This window comes from Podarcis liolepis (assembly GCF_965112155.1).
Source record: "Podarcis liolepis genome assembly, chromosome: 3".
NCBI classification, from domain to species: domain Eukaryota; kingdom Metazoa; phylum Chordata; class Lepidosauria; order Squamata; family Lacertidae; genus Podarcis; species Podarcis liolepis.
The window spans coordinates 24859903-24881392 of NC_139557.1; the positions used below are offsets into that span (position 1 = coordinate 24859903).

At 42.1% G+C, this 21490-nt stretch overlaps 1 protein-coding gene across 2 annotated transcripts in view; it reads left to right on the forward strand.

The window, feature by feature from the left end:
• CSMD1 (CUB and Sushi multiple domains 1) overlaps window positions 1-21490 on the forward strand; it is a 963313-nt gene that overhangs the window by 278414 nt on the left and 663409 nt on the right. For both annotated transcript variants that reach the window (XM_083495378.1, XM_083495379.1), the window contains exon 3: window positions 19911-20023. In XM_083495378.1, the coding sequence (XP_083351504.1) occupies window positions 19911-20023 (113 nt within the window). The remainder of the gene's footprint in view (window positions 1-19910; window positions 20024-21490) is intronic.

Below are 21490 nucleotides of genomic sequence, written 5' to 3' on the forward strand. Positions count from 1 at the left end.
GCCCAAGCCTTGTCAGTTGGGCCCTGGGATCGTGCCTGACTGGTTGGTCCAAGTGAGGCAGGTGGCATGATCCCAGAGTCCTATAAATGCGGCAGTGCGATGTGGGTGGGGCACATTAATTTTGGGGTCATGTTTCCTCATGAGGCACTTTTGGCGCAATAGCATTAACCCAGTTGCAACAAATAATGCCCAGAAGTGGGTAGACTGCAAGGTAGTGCGGAAGGTGTTATCCATGGGTAGCAGGGTGACCCCCCACCCAGGCATTGCATTCTCTAATGCAGCCCTGTTTAGGACAGATGGAGTGCATTTATCTGACGAAGGTAATGATGTGTGGTTGGCTGAAGTCCGTGATGGCTTAAAGGACTGGTTGCAAGGTGAGGGTAATGGCAGCGAGCGCTAGGGTCATGTGGCAGTTAGGCATTGGTTTATAGAATTGTGGGGGAGGGGAGGTGTGACCATCACCTGCCCCTCCAGAAATAGGGTATTCCGCTTGAGGGGCTAGGGCCATGCCAGGACCCCAGGAACCCCAGGGTAAGCTTCAATTGATCTTCACCGATGTTGCTCCCATGCTTGGTGTTTACCCTTTCAGACTGCCAGCCAGAGAGGCGGGAGTCAGTTATAGTCTCTGACCAATGTCTAGGCCGATACCACTCAATTTGTTTTCTAATCAAGAAAGTTGTGGCCAAAATTCTGCCCAAAAACTTGAACTAAAATTATGTGTCCATTTGAATTTATTTACTAGGGAAGGGCTTGGGGGCCTCGGGGCGCAACCACCCATCTTTCTTCTGACAAATGCTATCAACTAGGGTGACCAATGTGGTTTCAATGTGCCATGATGTAGCTACTTGAAGCTACATTAAAATGGATCCAAGTAATCTGTCTTTTCCAAGTGTGTCAAGCAGGCATGTAAAAGTTTGATGAATTGAGCAGGTGCTTCTGGTCCATAACTGAGCCCCATGTACTGCACTGTTAAGCATTTCTTACCAGAACATATATAGTAAAGAAGATTCAGCATTTGTTTAATCATAAAGACTACACTATTGGAAGTACAGTTAATGGAGAGCTTTTGACATTTTTGAAGGGCAAGATTTGCATTCTGCCCTTCAAAAAATGTCCTGCCTCCCAAGGGATAAAAACAATCATTTAAAAAATAAATAAAATAAAAACAGCACATCAAAGAAGCATTGATAATGGTCTGGGGGAAATGGAAAAAAACAAGTCGGCATTAAGAGTCCATTAAAAGGGGTCAAAATCTTGAGATATTAATCTGGATGCTAGGTTAATGAAGAACCAGAATGTATTTTAATTATCTATATAGCCAAAGATCTGTCCAGTCATGACCACCATGACTCTTTATACTCTTTTGGTATAAAGTATGGCTGAAAAGGTAATGGAGTAGGTGCCAGGGGAAAATCAGTAGCAGCTAGAATAGCTAGATTTAGTCCTTCTAATTCAGGGGGAAGTTTCTACTTATTGCAATGGAACAGCATATCATAGCTTATGTGTTCGGCTTAGCTAGACACCTACAGACATATCCAGAAGAATAATGAAATATCTAGAAACACCATCCTGTAGGTTGCATAGCGATCCTGCAAGAGAAGCACACAAAAATTATAATATTGTGCATGCTGAAATCATGAGGCCACTGTTACAAAATCCATTAGGACCAGGTGAAATCTGTAGCTGACTGCTGAGTCCCCATTTCCAAATTCTCTAGTGGGATCTGCTTGGCATTTTCCCTTGCATAGAATCCGCCAGCACATTTCAATAGTAGCCCTAATTTTATATACATATTGGGATGTGGGTGGCGCTGTGGGTTAAACCACAGAGCCTAGGATGTGGGTGGCGCTGTGGGTTAAACCACAGAGCCTAGGACTTGCTGATCAGAAGGTTGGTGGTTCGAATCCCCACGACAGGGTGAGCTCCCATTGCTTGGTTCCAGCTCCTGCCCACCTAGCAGTTCGAAATCACGTCAAAGTGCAAGTAGATAAATAGGTACCGCTCCGGCAGGAAGGTAAACGGCGTTTCCGTGCGCTGCTCTGGTTTGCCAGAAGTAGCTTAGTCATGCTGGCCACATGACTTGGAAGCTGTACGCCGGCTCCCTTGGCCAATTAAGTGAGATGAGCGCCGCAACCCCAGAGTCGGCCACAACTGGACCTAATGGTCAGGGGTCCCTTTACCTTTACATACACACACACACACACACACACACACACACATATATATATATATATATATATATATATATATATATATGCAGGTTTTGGTGTCTTCGGGTGTCTTCCCGTGTAAGAGTTGGGGTGTCTAGGCGACGTTTCGACGAGGTCTCACTCGTCATCTTCAGGCTGGTGCTTTCGGCTTCTTGTTACTGGAACAGAGCAGGATCTCAGTGTTTGAGTTCCTATAAATACTGTTGAGGGGTGTGGTGTATAGCCTCCGACGTTCTGGGCAGAGAGGAAGTTCCCAGGTTAGTGTGCCTTTTCTTCTTTTGTTCCTTAATTACTTGAGGGATATCTTGAGTGATTTCTTGAGTGATATTCTGAGTACCACTTAGGAGGGTCATTAAGTGTGGATTAGTTGCTAAAGCTTTCGTGTCTTGACCTCTTGAGCTTGTGAAGAGTTTTTCTGAGAAGATGGCTGTACTGCACTTAGTTGTGCTCTGGCTTGGCTTCGTGTATAGGGGCGAGCTGTGGTTTTGTGCCCTGTGCCAGCCAGATCTGTGTAGGGATTGCAGGGGGGTGCAGCATCCGGAGGTGCCACTATGGTTTGGCTACTGGATGGTGTCTGTAATTTATCTGTGGAGAGGGTCTGGGTTTGGGTCTGGTGTGGTTGATTGGTGATGGCGTTCTGTGTGCCTCTGGTTCTGGTGTCGGTTTTTGTGGGGAGGGCTAATTTCCAGATGTCTGGCAGGCGGGACGTGTCGTCACGCTTGTTCATGTTGTGAGGGTGTTTCTCTATCTCGATGGCTTCCATGATTATTCTCTTGTGGTGATGTTCCATGTTAAAGAGCAATTTGGAATCTGCAAAATTAATTTCGTGTCCTGTTTCTTTCATGTGTTGGAAAAGAGAGGAAGTTTTTTCTTCTTTTTTGACGGCATTCTTGTGTTCTGCGATACGTGCATTTATTCGTCTGTTTGTTTGTCCAATGTACGTGGCTGGGCAGACTTTGCAGGGTATTTCATAGACCCCTTGGTTTTCCAACTGGATTTTATCTTTGGGGTTTCTGAGGATATTGGCTATTTTTTGGTTGGTGCAAAAGGCTGTTTTGATATTGTGTTTATGGAGGATTTTGCTAATTTTATCTGTAGTGCCCTTGATATAAGGAAGGAGGGCCATGCCATTGTTTTCTTCTGTGTCTTGGTTTTTGGGGGGTGTTTCTTTTTGGATTAGCTTCGTAACCCTGTTTTGCTGGTATCCATTGGCGATTAACACATTTGAGAGATTCTGTAACTCAGTTGTCAAGTGGTCTTTGTCAGCCAGGCGTTTGGTTCTGGAGATGAGAGTCTTGGCTACGGAGTTTATTTGTGCAGGGTGGTGGTGTGATTGTGCATGTAAGTAGCGGTTGGTGTGTGTTTTTTTCCGGTAGATAGTGTGTCCTAGGGAGCCATCAGGTTTTTTGTAGATTAGGACGTCAAGGAAGGGAAGTTGGTTGTTGGCTTCTATTTCCATAGTGAATTGTATTTTGGGGTGTAGGCTGTTGAGATGTGTGAGGAAGCTATCTAGTTTTTCTTTCCCGTGTGGCCAAATTACAAAGGTGTCGTCAACATATCTGAGCCAAAGTTTGAGTTTGTGTTCTGACTTGTCTAAAGAAAACATTGGACAAACAAACAGACGAATAAATGCACGTATCGCAGAACACAAGAATGCCGTCAAAAAAGAAGAAAAAACTTCCTCTCTTTTCCAACACATGAAAGAAACAGGACACGAAATTAATTTTGCAGATTCCAAATTGCTCTTTAACATGGAACATCACCACAAGAGAATAATCATGGAAGCCATCGAGATAGAGAAACACCCTCACAACATGAACAAGCGTGACGACACGTCCCGCCTGCCAGACATCTGGAAATTAGCCCTCCCCACAAAAACCGACACCAGAACCAGAGGCACACAGAACGCCATCACCAATCAACCACACAGAACGCCATCACCAATCAACCACACCAGACCCAAACCCAGACCCTCTCCACAGATAAATTACAGACACCATCCAGTAGCCAAACCATAGTGGCACCTCCGGATGCTGCACCCCCCTGCAATCCCTACACAGATCTGGCTGGCACAGGGCACAAAACCACAGCTCGCCCCTATACACGAAGCCAAGCCAGAGCACAACTAAGTGCAGTACAGCCATCTTCTCAGAAAAACTCTTCACAAGCTCAAGAGGTCAAGACACGAAAGCTTTAGCAACTAATCCACACTTAATGACCCTCCTAAGTGGTACTCAGAATATCACTCAAGAAATCACTCAAGATATCCCTCAAGTAATTAAGGAACAAAAGAAGAAAAGGCACACTAACCTGGGAACTTCCTCTCTGCCCAGAACGTCGGAGGCTATACACCACACCCCTCAACAGTATTTATAGGAACTCAAACACTGAGATCCTGCTCTGTTCCAGTAACAAGAAGCCGAAAGCACCAGCCTGAAGATGACGAGTGAGACCTCGTCGAAACGTCGCCTAGACACCCCAACTCTTACACGGGAAGACACCCGAAGACACCAAAACCTGCATTCCTGTACCCGTGAAAATCTACGAAAGCAAATATATATATATATATATATATATATATATATATATATATATATATATGTCTGTATGGTGTGTATACACACACACACACACACACACACACACACACACACACACACACATATATATCTCCATCCCACATTTTCTTCTGGATTCCCACCTCTCTTTTGCAAAATTCATAATCTGGAAGTTCATTAATCTAAACTGTTTTAAGAAAAGCAAGATAAAACACATTTTGTCAACATTAAAATATAGGCTCAAGTTATGTGTCTGGCCAGAAAGTGTGAATCATAGATTCATATTGCTAATTCAAGAATTTTTTATATCCTTTGATTCAGAGTTGGATAATATGTCAACTTTTAGGAAGCTTATTTTTCTGCTTAGCTGCCTGATGCAGACTGAGGGTATGGTGCTCTCTTCTCCTCCGTGGTTATTCTGCTGTCATACAGCTGCATTGCCCTGCCAAATTCCTATGGCTGTTTTGGGATATATTAAATCATGAGTTTGATTGCTAACTGAACGCTTTTCAACAATTTGCTCTGAAACAGATCGTTTTTCTCCTTATCCCATTCCGAAGGATAAGCACTGCGTTTACTTGTGTACATAGAATGGCAATGGTAAGTTTGTAAAGGCAACAGTTTGCAAGATTGTTTTATTTTAACAAAGTGGCATAGTTTGTTTCGTTAGTTGCAATGCTTTTCAAGTAGGAAATGCTATCAGAGGGGGGTTTAGGGTAGCAGGGCTGGTACGCCTACACTGGATGACGCAGGGGGCGCCACAACAATACTGTGGAATGAAGTGAGAGAGGCGGGGGGCACTGAATTTTAGCGTTGCACAAGGCACCCCTGAAATTTGACAGCCCGAAGACCACCGCTGATGCGGTTACAGAAAGTGGGTATGGGGGTGAAACATACAGCAGGCTTTCCCAGCTGCATACATGAGTCTTTGGCATGAGTGTTTGATGATAATAGTAATAATGCTAACAATCCATTAAATAATAATCCTTGGTTGGCTGGAAGGAACAGGCTGTGTGCTCATTCTAGTTGTGCATTTATGACATTGTGTGAGACAGGCACTACACATGAAGCAAATATATGAATTGGGTCCCATCTGATTTTCTTAAATTATTTTTATATGTACATGCTCTCAGAATTAGAATCCCCATATCTGGACCTGGGGAGAGCATGGAACTTACCGTATTTTTGCTCTATAAGACTCACTTTTTCCCTACTAAAAAGTAAGGGGAAATGTGTGTGCATGTTATGGAGCGAATGCAGGCTGCGCAGCTATCGCAGAAGCCAGAACAGCAAGAAGGATTGCTGCTTTCACTGCGCAGCAATCCCTCTTGCTATTCTGGCTTTTGAGATTCAGAATATTTTTTTCTTGTTTTTCTCCTCCAAAAACTAGGTGCGTCTTGTGGTCTGGTGCGTCTTATAGAGCAAAAAATACGGTATATATCCATAACCACAGGCACCATATTCTGAAGCACATTGAGGGGACCCAACCCAATAGCCTAACGTTCTGCACCTGGCTCTACATTCAGCCTCAACAAGGGAGGCCCCCAGTCCCCTCCCAAAACAAATTGAGAGGGTCCACAGTGGCTCGGCCCCCAGGAGCCGATGTCCATAACCAAAAACTACCTAGGAGATAGTGTCAGATATAACCAAAGTATGGAAGTGGTTTGTTTTAAGGAAGTTGATGTGCACAGTGAACTATAAATCCCTGAAAATCCTGAGTTCTAATTACATGATGGAGCCTCCCTCCCAATATCTGCATTCAGATATGAAGTCAAGGCCCTTAACATACTCCCACTGAGGAACAAAGTTTGTGGGTGGTAGCATGGTCAACAGCCATCTTGGTCATGACATCCAATTTGTGGAATTTCCTCTTCTCTAGCTGTGTAGTGGTCTCCTTCATTACTGAATTTTAGGAGTTGCTTTGAAATGATGTTTGGAGATGTTAGGCTTATGGGACAGAGCAAGCTGTTCATGTTTAATGGAATTGGGATATCCACAACGGTCACTGTTTTTATCTTATGTATTTAATATTGGTTTACAGTTTTAAAACTTTGGTATGTTTAATAGTTTTATTCAATTTGTCTGTGCATTTGTGTGCATGTGCATGCGCAATATATTTGTAAGAACACCTTGGAATCTCATTCAAATGAGAACAGGTTGAAAATGTAAACACCTAAATATTTTTAACATTCTATTTTGATAGTCTTTTAATCTCTCGGCCTTTTGGCTAAGATCAAGTGTAGTATTTTAATGCACTTTCTACTGCCTAAAAAGTGCTCAGTATAACTTCTATGATCATTGCCTTGTGTGACTGATATTTACCAGTAATTGCCAAATGTAAGATGCTTTCCATAAAAAGTTCCATAGCAGAAACAATTTTCCTTTAACAATTCTGTCATTTCACTTATTCATCTCCTCCAATATTTATTTTAATACAGATTGCGTATGTTTCATTTGATAGCCCGAAAGCCCCCTTTTTGCAATATAACAGTTGTCAGAGTTCCTACAAAATGAAAAAGGTACAATAATGAACACATTTGTGGCACATTTAAGGTCTAACCTTTCTTCTGACATTGCATTATCTTTCTGTAATGCTGCTCTTGAAGTGAAAATAAAAGAGCAATTTGCATCTGAAGTGCACCATCATTCTCCGGCCATTGAAAATGCCAACTCAAAAACCAGATCCGCTTCTTCCTAGCTGTCAGTCAATTATAATTTTAGGCTGCAGTTCTAGACATACTGAATGAGGATCTAGTCCCACTGAACTCAATGGGACTGACTTATGAATAGACATGTATATGATTACACAGTATCATAGTTCATATGGCCAAGCCATATGACAACCACCCATTGGTGTTGATGGTAGGGAGGATATACTGAGCTGAATAAATCTGAATGAAGGGGAGAAAGTACCGAAAACAGTTCAACTATGGCACCTCTGCAATATCAATAAACAAATCACATGGAAAACTAGTTTTTATTAACTTGGGGCTGGGGAAAGAAGAATTACCAGGAAAGGGAAAAAGAAAACCTATGGTAGAGAAAAGGTATCCTGTATCCTGATGCCCCAGTTACTCAGTTAAAGTTCCATTTATTTCAGGGAAATTGACTTCTAAGAAAGTGTGTGTGACAAGGGTCAGGCAGAATTAATCCTCCAAATGCACTGTTCCACTTGCAGAAGCAAAAATTATCAATTTTCAGGGGTAGGCTGCCAAAAGTTTCATACGTTGTTGTGAGGTCTGTTTCCCTATGTTTTGTTTAACTGTTTATTTACATTTTTCACTATCAGGCTGTGAGAACCTACTCCCACGGCAAAAAACAAAATTTACAAACAGTTAAAGGAATGGAGCAGCTTAAAGAAAAATAGCCAATGGCAAAAAATTGGCAAGCAGCCCCATGGACCTTACTAAAACAAATAAAAATGGCTGCCCTTAAAATTGGCCCGATCTTGAACTGAAAAACAAAATACACCTTATGAAATCATATTTTACCAATATGAGACCATATAAAACCGTATTTAAATATTTAAATAATAATTTAACTCAATGCACATTTCTAAATATACTGGATTCTAAATGCACTGGATTCTGGAAAAGATGAACAGCTTTGTACTCTATTGCACAATTCAGAGAAGTGCAGAGTCTAAAGGCTAAACATACATAAAACAATACAGACCACCAATCCATAATATGGGCCTATGATGTAAGAGAGGAGTTACCAGAGACATCAACAAATTCAAATCCAGCTTTATGGCAGGATTTACCTGCTTGCTTGTGTGTGAATAAAGGTTTTGGAAAGCGATCTCTTCCGTCTCTATATAAGGGGCAGGCTAGCAGATAATGAGTGCCATCTTCCACCTGTGGTTGACCACAAATACAAAGTGTGTCTGTGTACATGACCTGGTTGCAGTGGCCATCCAAGATTGCGGTGGGCATCACTTGGAAATGCAACTTACTAAAGGCATTTCTTGAGGTTAGTGAGAGTTTGGTCAGTTAGGTAAAGGCCTGTACGGGCCGGTCTTGACAGACTCTAGAGTTGTGCACTCATCTCACTCTAGAGGCCGGGAGCCAGCGCTGCCCGCAGACACTTCCGGGTCACGTGGCCAGCGTGACGAAGCTGCTCTGGCGAACCGGCACCAGAGCAGCACACGGAAACGCCATTTACCTTCCCGCTAGTAAGCAGTCCCTATTTATCTACTTGCACCCGAGGGTGCTTTTGAACTGCTAGGTTAGCAGGTGCTGGGACCGAGCAATGGAAGCACACCCCGCCACGGGGATTCGAACTGCCGGCCATGCGATCGGCAAGTCCTAGGCGCTGAGGTTTTACCCACAGCGCCACCCGCGTCCCTTGGTCAGTTAACTAGCTCTAAAATGCTCTGTTCTCAAGAGTGCATACTAAGGGGAATTTTTTTGCTGTTTCTAATTAGTCTCCAGGTCCCTTGTGGATTCTATCCAGAGGAGGCAATCCCTTAGATGAAACTTATTCAATGTCAAAGCAGAGCTCAGTTCTAGAAAATAATACCCTAAAACATCTTGACAAGCTGCTTTCCAGAGTTGGTTATCATCCAATTCCATATAGCACAGCACAGGAAAATGCTCAACAGGCATACTACTAGTCCTTGTCTTAATTGTTGGCCATCCAAGTTCTGTACAAAGAGCTGCTAATATTCCTGATGGCCCAGAGTATAGCTTCCAAAATAAAAAATTCTGCACAGTTTCCAAAACTTTAATGGAGTTCAGATGAGAGCTCCAGATTTCAACACCATAGAGAATCTGAGTAAGCACTTTGCCACAAAGTTGCTGGAAATTTCTCCAGCTTTAAGCCATCAAAATGTAGATGCTAGAATGAGAGGTGACTGAGTAGATGAGACCACATTTTATGCCTCTTGGGTTTTGGGACAATAGTAGTAGATGGTACCTTTCAACAGCTTTGTGTTATGTCCTTCAATTTATTTAGGCAAAATGAAATTAAAGTTACTTAGCTGCGGTAGAATTCAAACCACATTTGCCTCCACATATTGGTTTTCACTGAATTCAGTTAGATGAACCCTGAATACAGCTTTGTTTTTGAAAATGGTACTTGCCAGAAGCACTGTGAGTTTATCTAATTATCGGAGATCTAAAAAGCAGAAGCACAGACACTATCAGGGGATTTGAACAGATTTTGTCTTCTTGACACTTGTTTTACTTAACATTCTAAGTTTAATCGTTGAGGAACATTCTATCATGCCTTTAAACCTGGCAAAATATGATAATTTTCATGCTAAAAGATACACAAGGGAACCAAAAGGTGCATGGAGTAAGCAATGAATCCCTAAGCAACATGTTTGGCATATAAACAATTTTAATTTGGGATATGCCTTTATAACTCTACCGAAAAGATGTGCAATGAGCACTTGGGAGTCACCACTATTAATAAAAAAGTAATGTTGTAACTTGCCATCTGCTCTTATTTTATAAAAATTTCAAGTATCCAGTAATCAAGTAACTTTCAAATGTCTGCTGGGAGCTTAGATTGACTGAGACTTGTGTTTGAAAGGGAATTGGGAGCTGAAATAGAACCAAATGCATGGCATTTCTTTGAGGCAGAAAAAGCTGCTAAAGTTGATATTGTCCCAGATCAGGAAATAGGTTGGAATTTTTGCCTCGCTGATTCACCCCTTTGAGGTTGTGTGAATGGCTTAACCAAACCTGAATGCTGGAGAGACTGTTGAGAAAAGGACTCATTTTATCATAACTGGTGGTGATGGTGGTAAAAATGAAGCACATTTGTGGGGAAGTTATAAAAGACACTTTATATCAGATAAAAAAAATTAGCCTTGCTATTATTTGATTGTCCAGATAAGGATGTATATCACCAAGAGCTTGTCATCATGATGATTATTTTTAGAAATTAATAATAATAATAATAATAATAATAATAATAATAATAATAATAATAATTTTTATTTATACCCTGCCCTCCCCAGCCAAGGCCGGGCTCAGAGCGGCTTACAAGCAATAATAAAAACAAGTTGAATGATTACAACTTAAAAACAAAATTAAAATACAACATTAAAATATCGAAACATTAAAATATTAAAATGTAGCCTCATCGCAGGCGAAGGAAAGGAAAAAAGAGAGGGAGGGAATCAAATTGGCTCCAATCCAAAGGCCAGGCGGAACAACTCTGTCTTACAAGCCCTGCGGAAAGAAATCAGATCCTGCAGGGCCCTGGTCTCATGAGGCAGAGCGTTCCACCAGGCCGGAGCCAGAGTTGAAAAGGCCCTGGCTCTGGTTGAAGCCAATCTAACTTCCTTAGGGCCCGGGACCACTAGGGTGTTGCTATTTATGGACCTTGAGGCTCTCCATGGGGCATACCGGGAGAGGCGGTCCCATAGATACGAGGGTCCTAGGCCGTGAAGGGCTTTAAAGGTCAAAAGCAGCACCTTAAATCTGACCCTGTACTGCCAGTGCAGTTTGAAAAGGACTGGGTGAATATGCTCCCATGGCAGAGACCCCGTGAGGAGCCTCGCTGCAGCATTCTGCACCCTCTGGAGTTTCTGGGTCAGCTTCAAGGGCAGCCCTGCATAGAGCGGATTACAGTAGTCAAGCCTGGAGATGACCGTTGCATGGATCACTGTGGCCAGGTTGGGGCGGTAAAGGTAAGGGACCAACTGCTTGATGCGGCGAAGGTGGAAAAATGTTGCCTTGGCTGTTGCTGTAACTTGTGCCTCCATGGAAAGGGAGGCGTCAAGGATTACACCCAAACTCTTAACGGAAGGCAATGGCACTAATTGGGCCCCCGCAAGAGAAGGGAGTTGGTTCCTCATCCCCATGCCATCCCGACCCAGCCATAGGACCTCTGTTTTCGAAGGATTTAGTTTCAATTGGCTCCCATCTGGCCATAGCTTCCAAGCATCTGGTCAGTGTGTTCGGGGCCGAGTCGGTGTGGCCATCCATCAGCAGATAGAGCTGAGTGTCATCAGCATATTGGTGACAGCCCAGCCCAAAGCTCCGGATAATCTGGTCAAGGGGGCGCATAAAGATGTTAAAAAGCATTGGGGAGAGAATTGCGCCCTGCGGCACTCCACACACCAAGGAATGGCACGAAGACATTTCACTCCCTAGTGCCACCCTCTGTCCCCGACCAGAGATAAAAGAGCACAGCCAGTTACGGGCTATGCCCTGTATCCCCACGTCTGCGAGGCAGTGGTCCAGAAGGTCATGATCAACCATGTCAAAGGCTGCTGACAAATCTAAAAGGGTCAGCAGTCCTGACCCACCTCGATTCATTTGTCTATGGAGATCATCTGTTAGGGCAACCAGAGCCGTCTCGGTCCCAAAACCAGGACGGAAACCGGACTGAAATGGATCTAAAGCCGATGTTTCCTCCAGAAACCTACTAAGCTGTTCAGCAATTGCTCTCTCAATTACCTTACCCAGATATGGAAGATTTAAAACTGGGCGGTAATTGGATAGGTCTAAGGGATCTAATGAAGTTTTCTTTAAGAGTGGACACACTACTGCTTCCTTCAGTTCCCCTGGGAATGTCCCCGTGTCAAGGGACAAATTGATAATTTCAACCAGGGGGGTCCGCGCAACATCTGGACACTCCCTAATCTGCCAAGATGGGCACGGATCAAGGAGGCAGGTGGTGGGCCTACCAACTTGGAGGAATCTATCCACATCAGCAGGGAGTATCCGATCGAAATGGTCCAACACTGGACCTGAAGTCAGTCAAGGGGCCTCCAATCCAGTCACTGTGTCTAAATTGGCAGGGAGGTCACGGTGGAGCAACAGGACTTTCTCCGCAAAAAAGCTCGCGAATGCCTCACAGCTGTGGGTCGAATTTGTGCTTAAATTTGGTTGTCCACCTAAGGACGTTATTGACCTAATTATTCTAAAAAGTTGTGCCAGGCGAGAGCTAGCGGATGCAATGGAAGCTGCAAAGTAAGATTTCGTAGCAGCTTTCATAGCCATCTCATAGGCTTTCATAAGTGTCCTATAAGATGTTCTTGAGGCTCCGTCATGAGTCCGTCGCCATACTCGCTCTAGCTGTCCGAGATCCCTCTTCATTTTCCGGAGCTCCTCAGTAAACCAAGGGGCCCGGTTTCGACGGGGTCACAGAGGGCGCTATCTCATCGATGGCTGCCAAGAGCCAGTTATTCCAGTCCTCAACAAGGTCATCTAATGAGTCGCCAGGAGGAGCAGGGTCCTGCAAGGCTTGTCGGAATCTATCAGGATCCATCTGTTTTTGCGGACGAGCCCAAATAGGTTCACCACCCGAGCAGGGGAGGAGCGGGAAGTCAATCTTGGCTTTCAGAGCGTAGTGATCAGACCATGGCACTTCCACAGGGGGGAGCATGATCACATCTATGCCAGCCCCAAAGATCAGATCCAGCGTGTGGCCTGCTTGATGAGTGGGGCCCAAAACAAACTGGGAAAGCCCTGGTGTTGCCATGGAAGTCACTAGGCCCAGAGCCTGTGAGGAGGGAGCGGCATCGGCATGGACGTTGAAGTCTCCCAAAACCAGTAGGTTTGGGAACTCCAAGGCCCAGCCCGCCACCACCTCCAGCAGGTCTGACAGGGTGGCTGCCGGTGTGCTGGGTGGTCAGTACACCAGCCAGACAGCCAAGCTCTCCTTGGTGCCCCACACGAGACAAACACATTTAGAAGCAGTGTGACTTCTAAATAGTCAAAAGGTGAAACCAACTTGCTGTAAAACACTGGTATAGCCACATGCCACTCCAATCTCTAATAAGATTCTGGGGGTTCCAGGTGCTCACCCAGGGTCATGTTTCCATTGTAAATTCAGGACTTGGTGAAGTCTGTAGCATTTCAATATATATGTTTCGTTTTACACCTATATACACCAGGATCTACATGGAGAGGAAGAGAGTCCACAGCATTACATCTCCAGAATGCCAATAATAATAATAATAATAATAATAATAATAATAATAATATAATGGTAATAAATAATTTTATTTATACCCAGTTGAATATTAAAAACACAATATAGCATTAAACATTAAAAACTTCCCTAAACAGGGCTGCCTTCAGATGTCTTTTAAAAGTAGCATGATTCACAATATATTGGCAGGCCGTGTCAAAAATTATGAAACCAATATCACAATATGGACTTCAAATCAGTTTTGGGCAATATATCAATATATTACCCAGCCCTTGTGCCCACAGCAGTTTCTCTTTGCTTCTCTCATAGCTTTAGCAAGCTTAGAGCCAAAGCAGTAGTCAGTTATTGTTCCAGGTTCCACCCCCGCCCCAAAAAAGAATGAGAGTTGAAGCCTGCAAAGTTAATACAAATATGTGGTTGGTGCTTTTTTTAAAAAAATTGAGTTCTGTTGTCCTCTTATCACCACTGTGGTTTTGTCAGCAATTTGCTGTTTAGGCAGAGAAAGTAGGTTTCTTCCTGCTCTACATTTCCAGATCAGCTCTATGGCTCTAAGAGCAATTGCCTTTTTGGCTTTTAGTGAGGTTTTGAGCTGAGGTTTTTTTACTCTTTCCTCCTAGTATAACAGTGCCATGTGAGGGCAGGGATGCACCCTTCCAATCAGTCTGATTTGAAGGTTGCATGCCTGTTGCATCCTCCTCACACACTACGCCCCTGATAAAGGCTGAGGCCAATCTCCCTCACCCACTTGGAGCTAAGCCCACAGGCAATGAGGGTGATGCAGAAAGCCCTACTCACAATCGTGCTGTGGCCTAGGGAAAAGAGCTATGTATGCCTCTACTTCCCACAGGTCAGGGATGGTGGGCACTGTAGTGACTCAACTTTTTGCTTTACATTAATGTTGGTTCCCACACCAATAGATGTTTCCTTCAGGTGTTTCATTGGTTTACACTTTAAGTTTAACCTAGTTCAAACCACCCCTTGTGCCCGAGTTTTTATTTGGTCATCAGGTCACAAATGAAAATGTTTTAAATACTGATTAAAAAAATTTTATTTGTTCCAAAGGTGTGAGTAAATTATTTTTTTGACTGCTTCCCTTTGATTTGCTCCAGCAGTATCCCCCATTCGTCCCTATATGAACTGATAAGCCATTTGAAAAATTACCTGAGTTCTTGCATATTTTTTTCTGGAAGAATTTTCTGATCTAATCTGAGAGGAGCTTTGAGAAGCTAAACCAGCATCTACAAAGGTTTTAATTGAAATTGAGAGCTTTTGAAAGTGAGTACAGTAGCTGTAATCGTAATATTACTTGCTTTTGAGAAGGATATATCTGTGCTCCTAAGACGGAGATCACTAAAATACTATGTAGAATTTCAGATATTTTCAAAATGCAATCCTTCAATTATGCTAGGTGACCTGACAATATTGGGTGACAATTTAAATTAAGGTTTGAATAAAATGTCTTCTAGCACAATGGAAGATGGAATTAATGTTCCCTGCCTTATGAATAAATTCACCTTTCTAATAAGGTTAAATAATTGAATGATTATGGATGTTAATATGACAGAGGAGTCTTTCCAAGAAAATATATTTTCTCCAGGATATATATGACAGTATCTTTCTTCCTATTTGAACTATCAAACTCCAAATAAAATAACTTCACTTCCAACAAAAGTTTATTCACTTACTTTTTCAAAAAAAGTTTACTCTAAAAATAAGGTAGAGGTGAAAGGCTAAAGCTGGAGTTTGCATTCTCATGGATAATAATGGGTTAAAAAACAACAACCATTAAGCACAATATGAACATTTTTATTTCTCATTTCTTTAAAGAGACCACATGCTCATTTCTTCCATTGCTTGATTTTGACTGGATCACTTCATTAGACCACTGCTTTTATAGTTTCATAATCACATTTGGAAACAGAGAAAGGTTATGGCCTGTACTCACATCTGAAAGAATTAAGTGATGACATTATGGAAGGGCATATATTATATGACACATACATACATACTTTGGACTTGGCTAAGTGTACCCAAATACGGAAAATAAACTGATAATTGGTGTTAGAAGCGAGACACAGAGAAATACAACTGAATGAGGTGCAAATTGCTTTCAGAATGGAGGTGTGCAACAGGTTTTTTTGGTATGCTTATCCCATTATTTTAGATACTTAGTGCTGTTTTTGCTTTGCTTTCATTGAAACTGGATACATTTTGTAGATTTGTTTAACTCAACGTTTGTCTCATTTTCATTGGCTACCATTTTTTAAAAAAATTACTGCCAACTTTCAAAAGGTAGTGTACAGGAACTACCCTTAAAGCAGTCACATAGCATTTGAAGTATACACACTTCATTAAAAAAGTAGTTTGTGTCAAAACAACTTCAGCATTCCTTGAAATCAGATGAAGCAGACATATTGGCTGTCGTTGGTCAATAATACAGGTCTCAACGGCAGACGTCATCCTAGAGGTGGAAATATTTACTAAAACAATATAAGATCAGGATATAGTCACCATGGCACTGCATAAATACATCCTGAAATTTAGTGTAGCATGTGTGTGTACGAAATAAGACAATAGATATTTAAAAATTATACACCTCTCAATATTAGCCAGCTGCTGTCTCTTCAAAAATAATCAAGTTACGTGGATAGAAAAATACTAGACTGCTTTGAGAATTTGTAGTCAATGTTACTGATAATGAACTTTGAGGCCCGTTGGGATGTGCCTTTGAGCACAAACAAAACATCTGGTCATTAAAGGCCTGATATCACAACAAAGAAGACAAAAGGATTCAGACTTTGGCAGGGGTGCTGAGTTGAATTCAAATACCTGGGGGGGGGGACCCAGGTAAGCCCCAACCTGCATAATTAGTCACAAGACACACACACAAACCATTCGAATGGCAACTCCCATCAAATTTGTAGGAGCCTAGATCCCTCAAAAATTTTATGGGGGGGGGGCAAAGGGACTTTGGCCCGTAGTAGTTGGCTCTTATGGTCTTTTGTAAAGGTAGTTTACTATGTTAATGCTATAGTCTATAGTTATGACTCAAGCCTATTCTTTAAGGCAGGCATCCCCAAACTTGACCCTCCAGATGTTTCGGGATTACAATTCCCATCATCCCTGACCATTGGTCCTGTTAGCTAGGGATGATGGGAGTTGTAGTCCCAAAACAGCTGGAAGGCAGAGTTTGGGGATGCCTGCTTTAAGGCTACTTGTCCTACAACTTTTCTTTGTACAGGTGTGCACTAGTATCACAGTTTGCCAGCAATGTTTGAAAATCATACAGGTGCCTTCTTTGCTACGCGCACACTGTTGGGAAGTCATAATTTCATTTTCACATGGAGTTGATATACATGGGCTTTTCTCTCTAGCAGTGTATACTTCTGTGGAGAATCCAGTATTGTGTGACCCAACTTCACTTTCCGCTGCTACCCATGGGGCACATGGGGGACTGCAGGGGTGAGGAGAGGAATGAGAAATCTTGTTATGCAAGCTGAAATATGTTCTGCTTCTGCATGGAAAACATGGGATACAACTTTCTGTAAACTACAGTTTTTGAAGAATTTGCTAACAATTATAGTTCAAAAGATTTCTGGAACATACATGTGAATATTTAATGGAATAAGCCATTGTTGGTGACAGGACTGCATGCTTATCCAGTCAGAAGTAAGGTCCTTTAATGTTAAATGGAAATTACTCACTGCTAAATGTGCATAGATCTGCAGTCTTTGAGAATTAATCCTCCTTTGCTAGAGGTTGCATACCTTTTGATTTGGGAATGCTGTTGTCTGTGTAGGTCAGTTCCCACGAGGCAAGACACCTTTATTGAACAGCAAGAACCTTTATTGAACTAACAGAACTAGACAACAGAGGCGAAGCAACTGCTTATATACATTTCTGAAGGCCTGGGCCACTTCCACTCCCAACATGATTGGCTATCTAAACTTTCAAGCTGTGAATCATAACTCAGAGTTTAAGGGCCAATGACAGAGGCCCAAATCCTTAATTGTTCTGTGATTGGATATCATGTATTGAATCAGAACACTGGCTCAGAATCTTTAGTCTAGACTCAAGCTCAGGCAAACACAAACCACTGAATACATAACAGGACTTGCCACATGATCTACATACTGATATTTCTTTTACCACTCTAATGCTGATGAAACCTCCTTAACTGGTTTTGCCTGGCCATCTGTTAGATATTCTGTAACTGTGATTTCTGCAGTGCAGCAGGTTGGATGAAATGGCCCATCCAACTCTGCAATTCTATGGCACAGTTGACATTAACCACATGGGTGTGTTTGTACATGCTTACCTACACAGACTGTGTGGGCATCTTTCCATATGAGCAGGTCACCATGCACAGAATCTCCCATGTGTTTCAGAATCACGGCAGCAACTGCGCCAACAGCTTAATCTAAAAAAATGGGCAATAATGTTTTCACTAATACCACCTATTTCTAACTTCACAGTTTATTAAGACCTTTGAAGGAAAAGTAAGCAAAGAAAAACTATTTGAACATGAATATTTTAAAGCCTCCAGATTTAGTTCTATTGTCACCTTGCACTGTGCATTCAAAGAGAGATAGTTTTCTTGCTTGGTTTTTCCTGTCTAGATAAAACTCCTGGATTAGGGACAGTTTCACAATATGCCACAATGGAGAAGCTACCTAAAATGGTCTATGCAAGGCAGTTCCACATACTAAGGGGCCTATGGACATCCTCACAACTTATCAGGGTTCAGTTTCCCCAGAAAGGTGTATTTAGGATATATGGTTTATTTACACATATATGCAACCTAAGCCTATGACAGAGGGGCTCACAGCATTAACATTCCAAGAGGTTCTTGCTTCTCCCTTAACCACAGCCTTGGATTCCAGCAGAAATCAGGCATGGTTCTTCCTCTCAGCTGCCCAGCCTGCAGCTTCTCACTTCTAGTTCACACACAGCTCAACTCTTGCCTTTGTCTTTCTAACCACCAGTGAGTTGTGGGAGGGAGACCCGCCCATTTTTATCTGGCACAGAGCCACTTCCTTTGTTATGTTTAGTGGCCCATACTTAGAGGGCCATTACCAAGAAACTTGTCTGGCTATTCCAGCAATTTGAATCCTTGCCAGAGCCAAGAATTCAAAGGGACTCTGACATACAGCATAACCGCCCCCTCCTATCAACTCTCAACAACATTTTTGCCACTTTTTTCTGGCATTATTTTATATACCAGCTGGTCATATTCAAGTGCAAGAAGTGCTGCTTTCAGAGCAATGGGTTTCATGTGCTTTGGCACAAAGCTAAACATTTGACAGTGTCACTTTGAGAATAAGGAGCTTCGACTGCCTGGGTTCGCTCAAGAAGGAATGAAAATGCAAAAACACTATCCAAACAGCAGCACAGGCAGAAAACCAAAGAACAGTGGCTATGGGCAGTTGTGAAAAGTAAAAACAAACCAACAAACCATGATTAGCGTATTTTTCGCTCTATAACACGCACCAGACCATAACACGCACGTAGTTTTTAGAGGAGGAAAACAAGGAAAAAAATATTCTAAACGAAATAGTGGATATATGATTTTTGTGGTTCATGCTGTGGCCACAGACATGTGATCTGACAGTGAGTTTGGAGTAGCCCAATGCAAAAATCCTGAGGATCCATGTGGATCCATGCTTTGTAACCATGGAGGAGGAAAGGAAGGGGAACCATGGATCCTCTGCTCATGACTGCAGCAGATCCCCCCCGCCACCCGTAGGCATTTGCTCCATAACACGCACAGGCATTTCCCCTTATTTTCTAGGAGGAAAAAAGTGAGCGTTATGGTGCAAAAAAATACGGTAATTGTTTGGGGAGAGATGTTGGCTCCATCCCCCAAATCATTTCCAAGGTTAGTATCCAAACCTGTAGTACACTCAGGCCAACATTAATCTACACGCATAGACACACACGTAGACCTCCCTGCTGGGAAGAGAGCAGAGCAGAGCTTAAGTCCTCTTTAATTATAGTCAGATTGAAGGGTGCCCCCCCCCCAGCTCAGATGTGAAGTGTGCTATTAAAAAGTTTTCAAAAGATTTAGAAATATCAGTGGAGTACCTCCAGATGCTTTTTCAAGTCTTCAGATATTCATCAAAGAAGAGGCTGCCAATATAAACATTTAAATGATGCTCTTTGGGAGTTTTGTTGTTGTTGTTGTTATTGTTGTTGTTACAATTAATAGCAAATACTGTGGTTTCTTTTTGTCCCTTGCATCTTGCAGGCTTTCTGGATTTCAGCTGCCATCCTCCATAGTGAGCACAGGATCAATTATGACTCTCTGCTTCACTACAGACTTCGCTGTGAGTGCTCAAGGATTCAAGGTGATATATGAAGGTAGGGTTCAATAACTATTTTTTAATGATCTATTGAAGAAAGTTGGGAGGGGAAAAATGTTTTGAGGATGTATACAGAGTGGTTGGTGAGCCTGTTTTTCCTGTGGATTGACCTGAATCCCAAATTTGAAGGATTATATTTTGTTTATTTGGTCTTGGTCATATCTGTACTACAGTATATTGGAATAACATGGTAAAAATTTGTTTTCAGTGAGTGGACTAGACTGGTATTTATTCAAACCCTTGCATGTTTGTTTCACCTTTATCTTTATATGGATTTGGTTTATTGTACATGATGTTTTCTGAATTCTGGAGAACTTGATGGATATGCGTAGACTCCTGAATATGCATTCAAAAGTTGGTGTGTTTTCTAGGCACTGATTAATGTGCTTTTCCAGTAGGAGCGGGGAGTAATTCAGATTTTTTTTTTTTAAGCTACCACTACTACTATGATGTGCAGTTTCTATTCTGAGTTCAGATTTTCATAAATCTCTTTCCCCAGGGGGGTAAAAGAGTTAAAATCATTTGCACAAGAACACTACAGCTGAAAACAATGGAATTATTCCAAACTTAGTAGAGAGTGAAACTTGTGGTCATTCATAGCAGAGTTTTGTTTTGCTTATTTGATTTAGAAAACAGCTTGCTTGTTTCAGAAAATGTTTGGCATGATAATGTTGATATTTGTTGCTCTGCAGTTGTGAGGCGTTTGATTCTGAAGTTTTGTAATGGTTGCCGGTCTACATTTCCTGGTTGAAGTTTGTGTTTGCTTTGGCATGGAGAAGTGTATGAAAGAAGGCTTTTCTAGAAATTGTTAAGTTTTGAAAATATTTGGTGTTCTCCTGCAAATAATAATCAAATAATAATTAAAAAACACACACACAAAAAACCAACCCTAGGCCCAGGACTGGGCAATCTATGAGGCAAGGTGAGACAGCCGGCTCAGGTGGCAAGGTCTACCTGGGCAGCTATGCAGATGTTGACCTTTCTTCCTCACCCCCCTAATTCTGATGTAGATCTTTCCTGACCCACTTTTCCCCTGACAAGGAGGGGGAATGCCATTTGGGAGTCTGTCTCAAGTGATGAAATGTCTTGGGCCAGCCCTGCCTCGTCTTTAAAGACATAGACTATTTACCTAAGCCTCTGGATTTCATGGTGTGCCTTGTTGCTATGGTCTTTGGAGGTGCTATGCTATGGAGGAAACCCTATTATTTTGAAATATACTTCTAAGCTTCAATATATAAAAGATCAGTAACAACTCTTATTTAGAATGCATCTAATAATAATATAAGTTCTAAGGATTTGATAACACATTTATTGGTGGCAGATAGAAAAACAAAAATAATTGTTATGGAAAGATATATTATAGAGCACTATCAGGGGGGAAAACAAACCACTGTCTCCAAATGTTTGATACAAGGAAAAGCACAGCAGCAAGATTTTAGCACTGTGTGGTGGGATTTTATTCAAC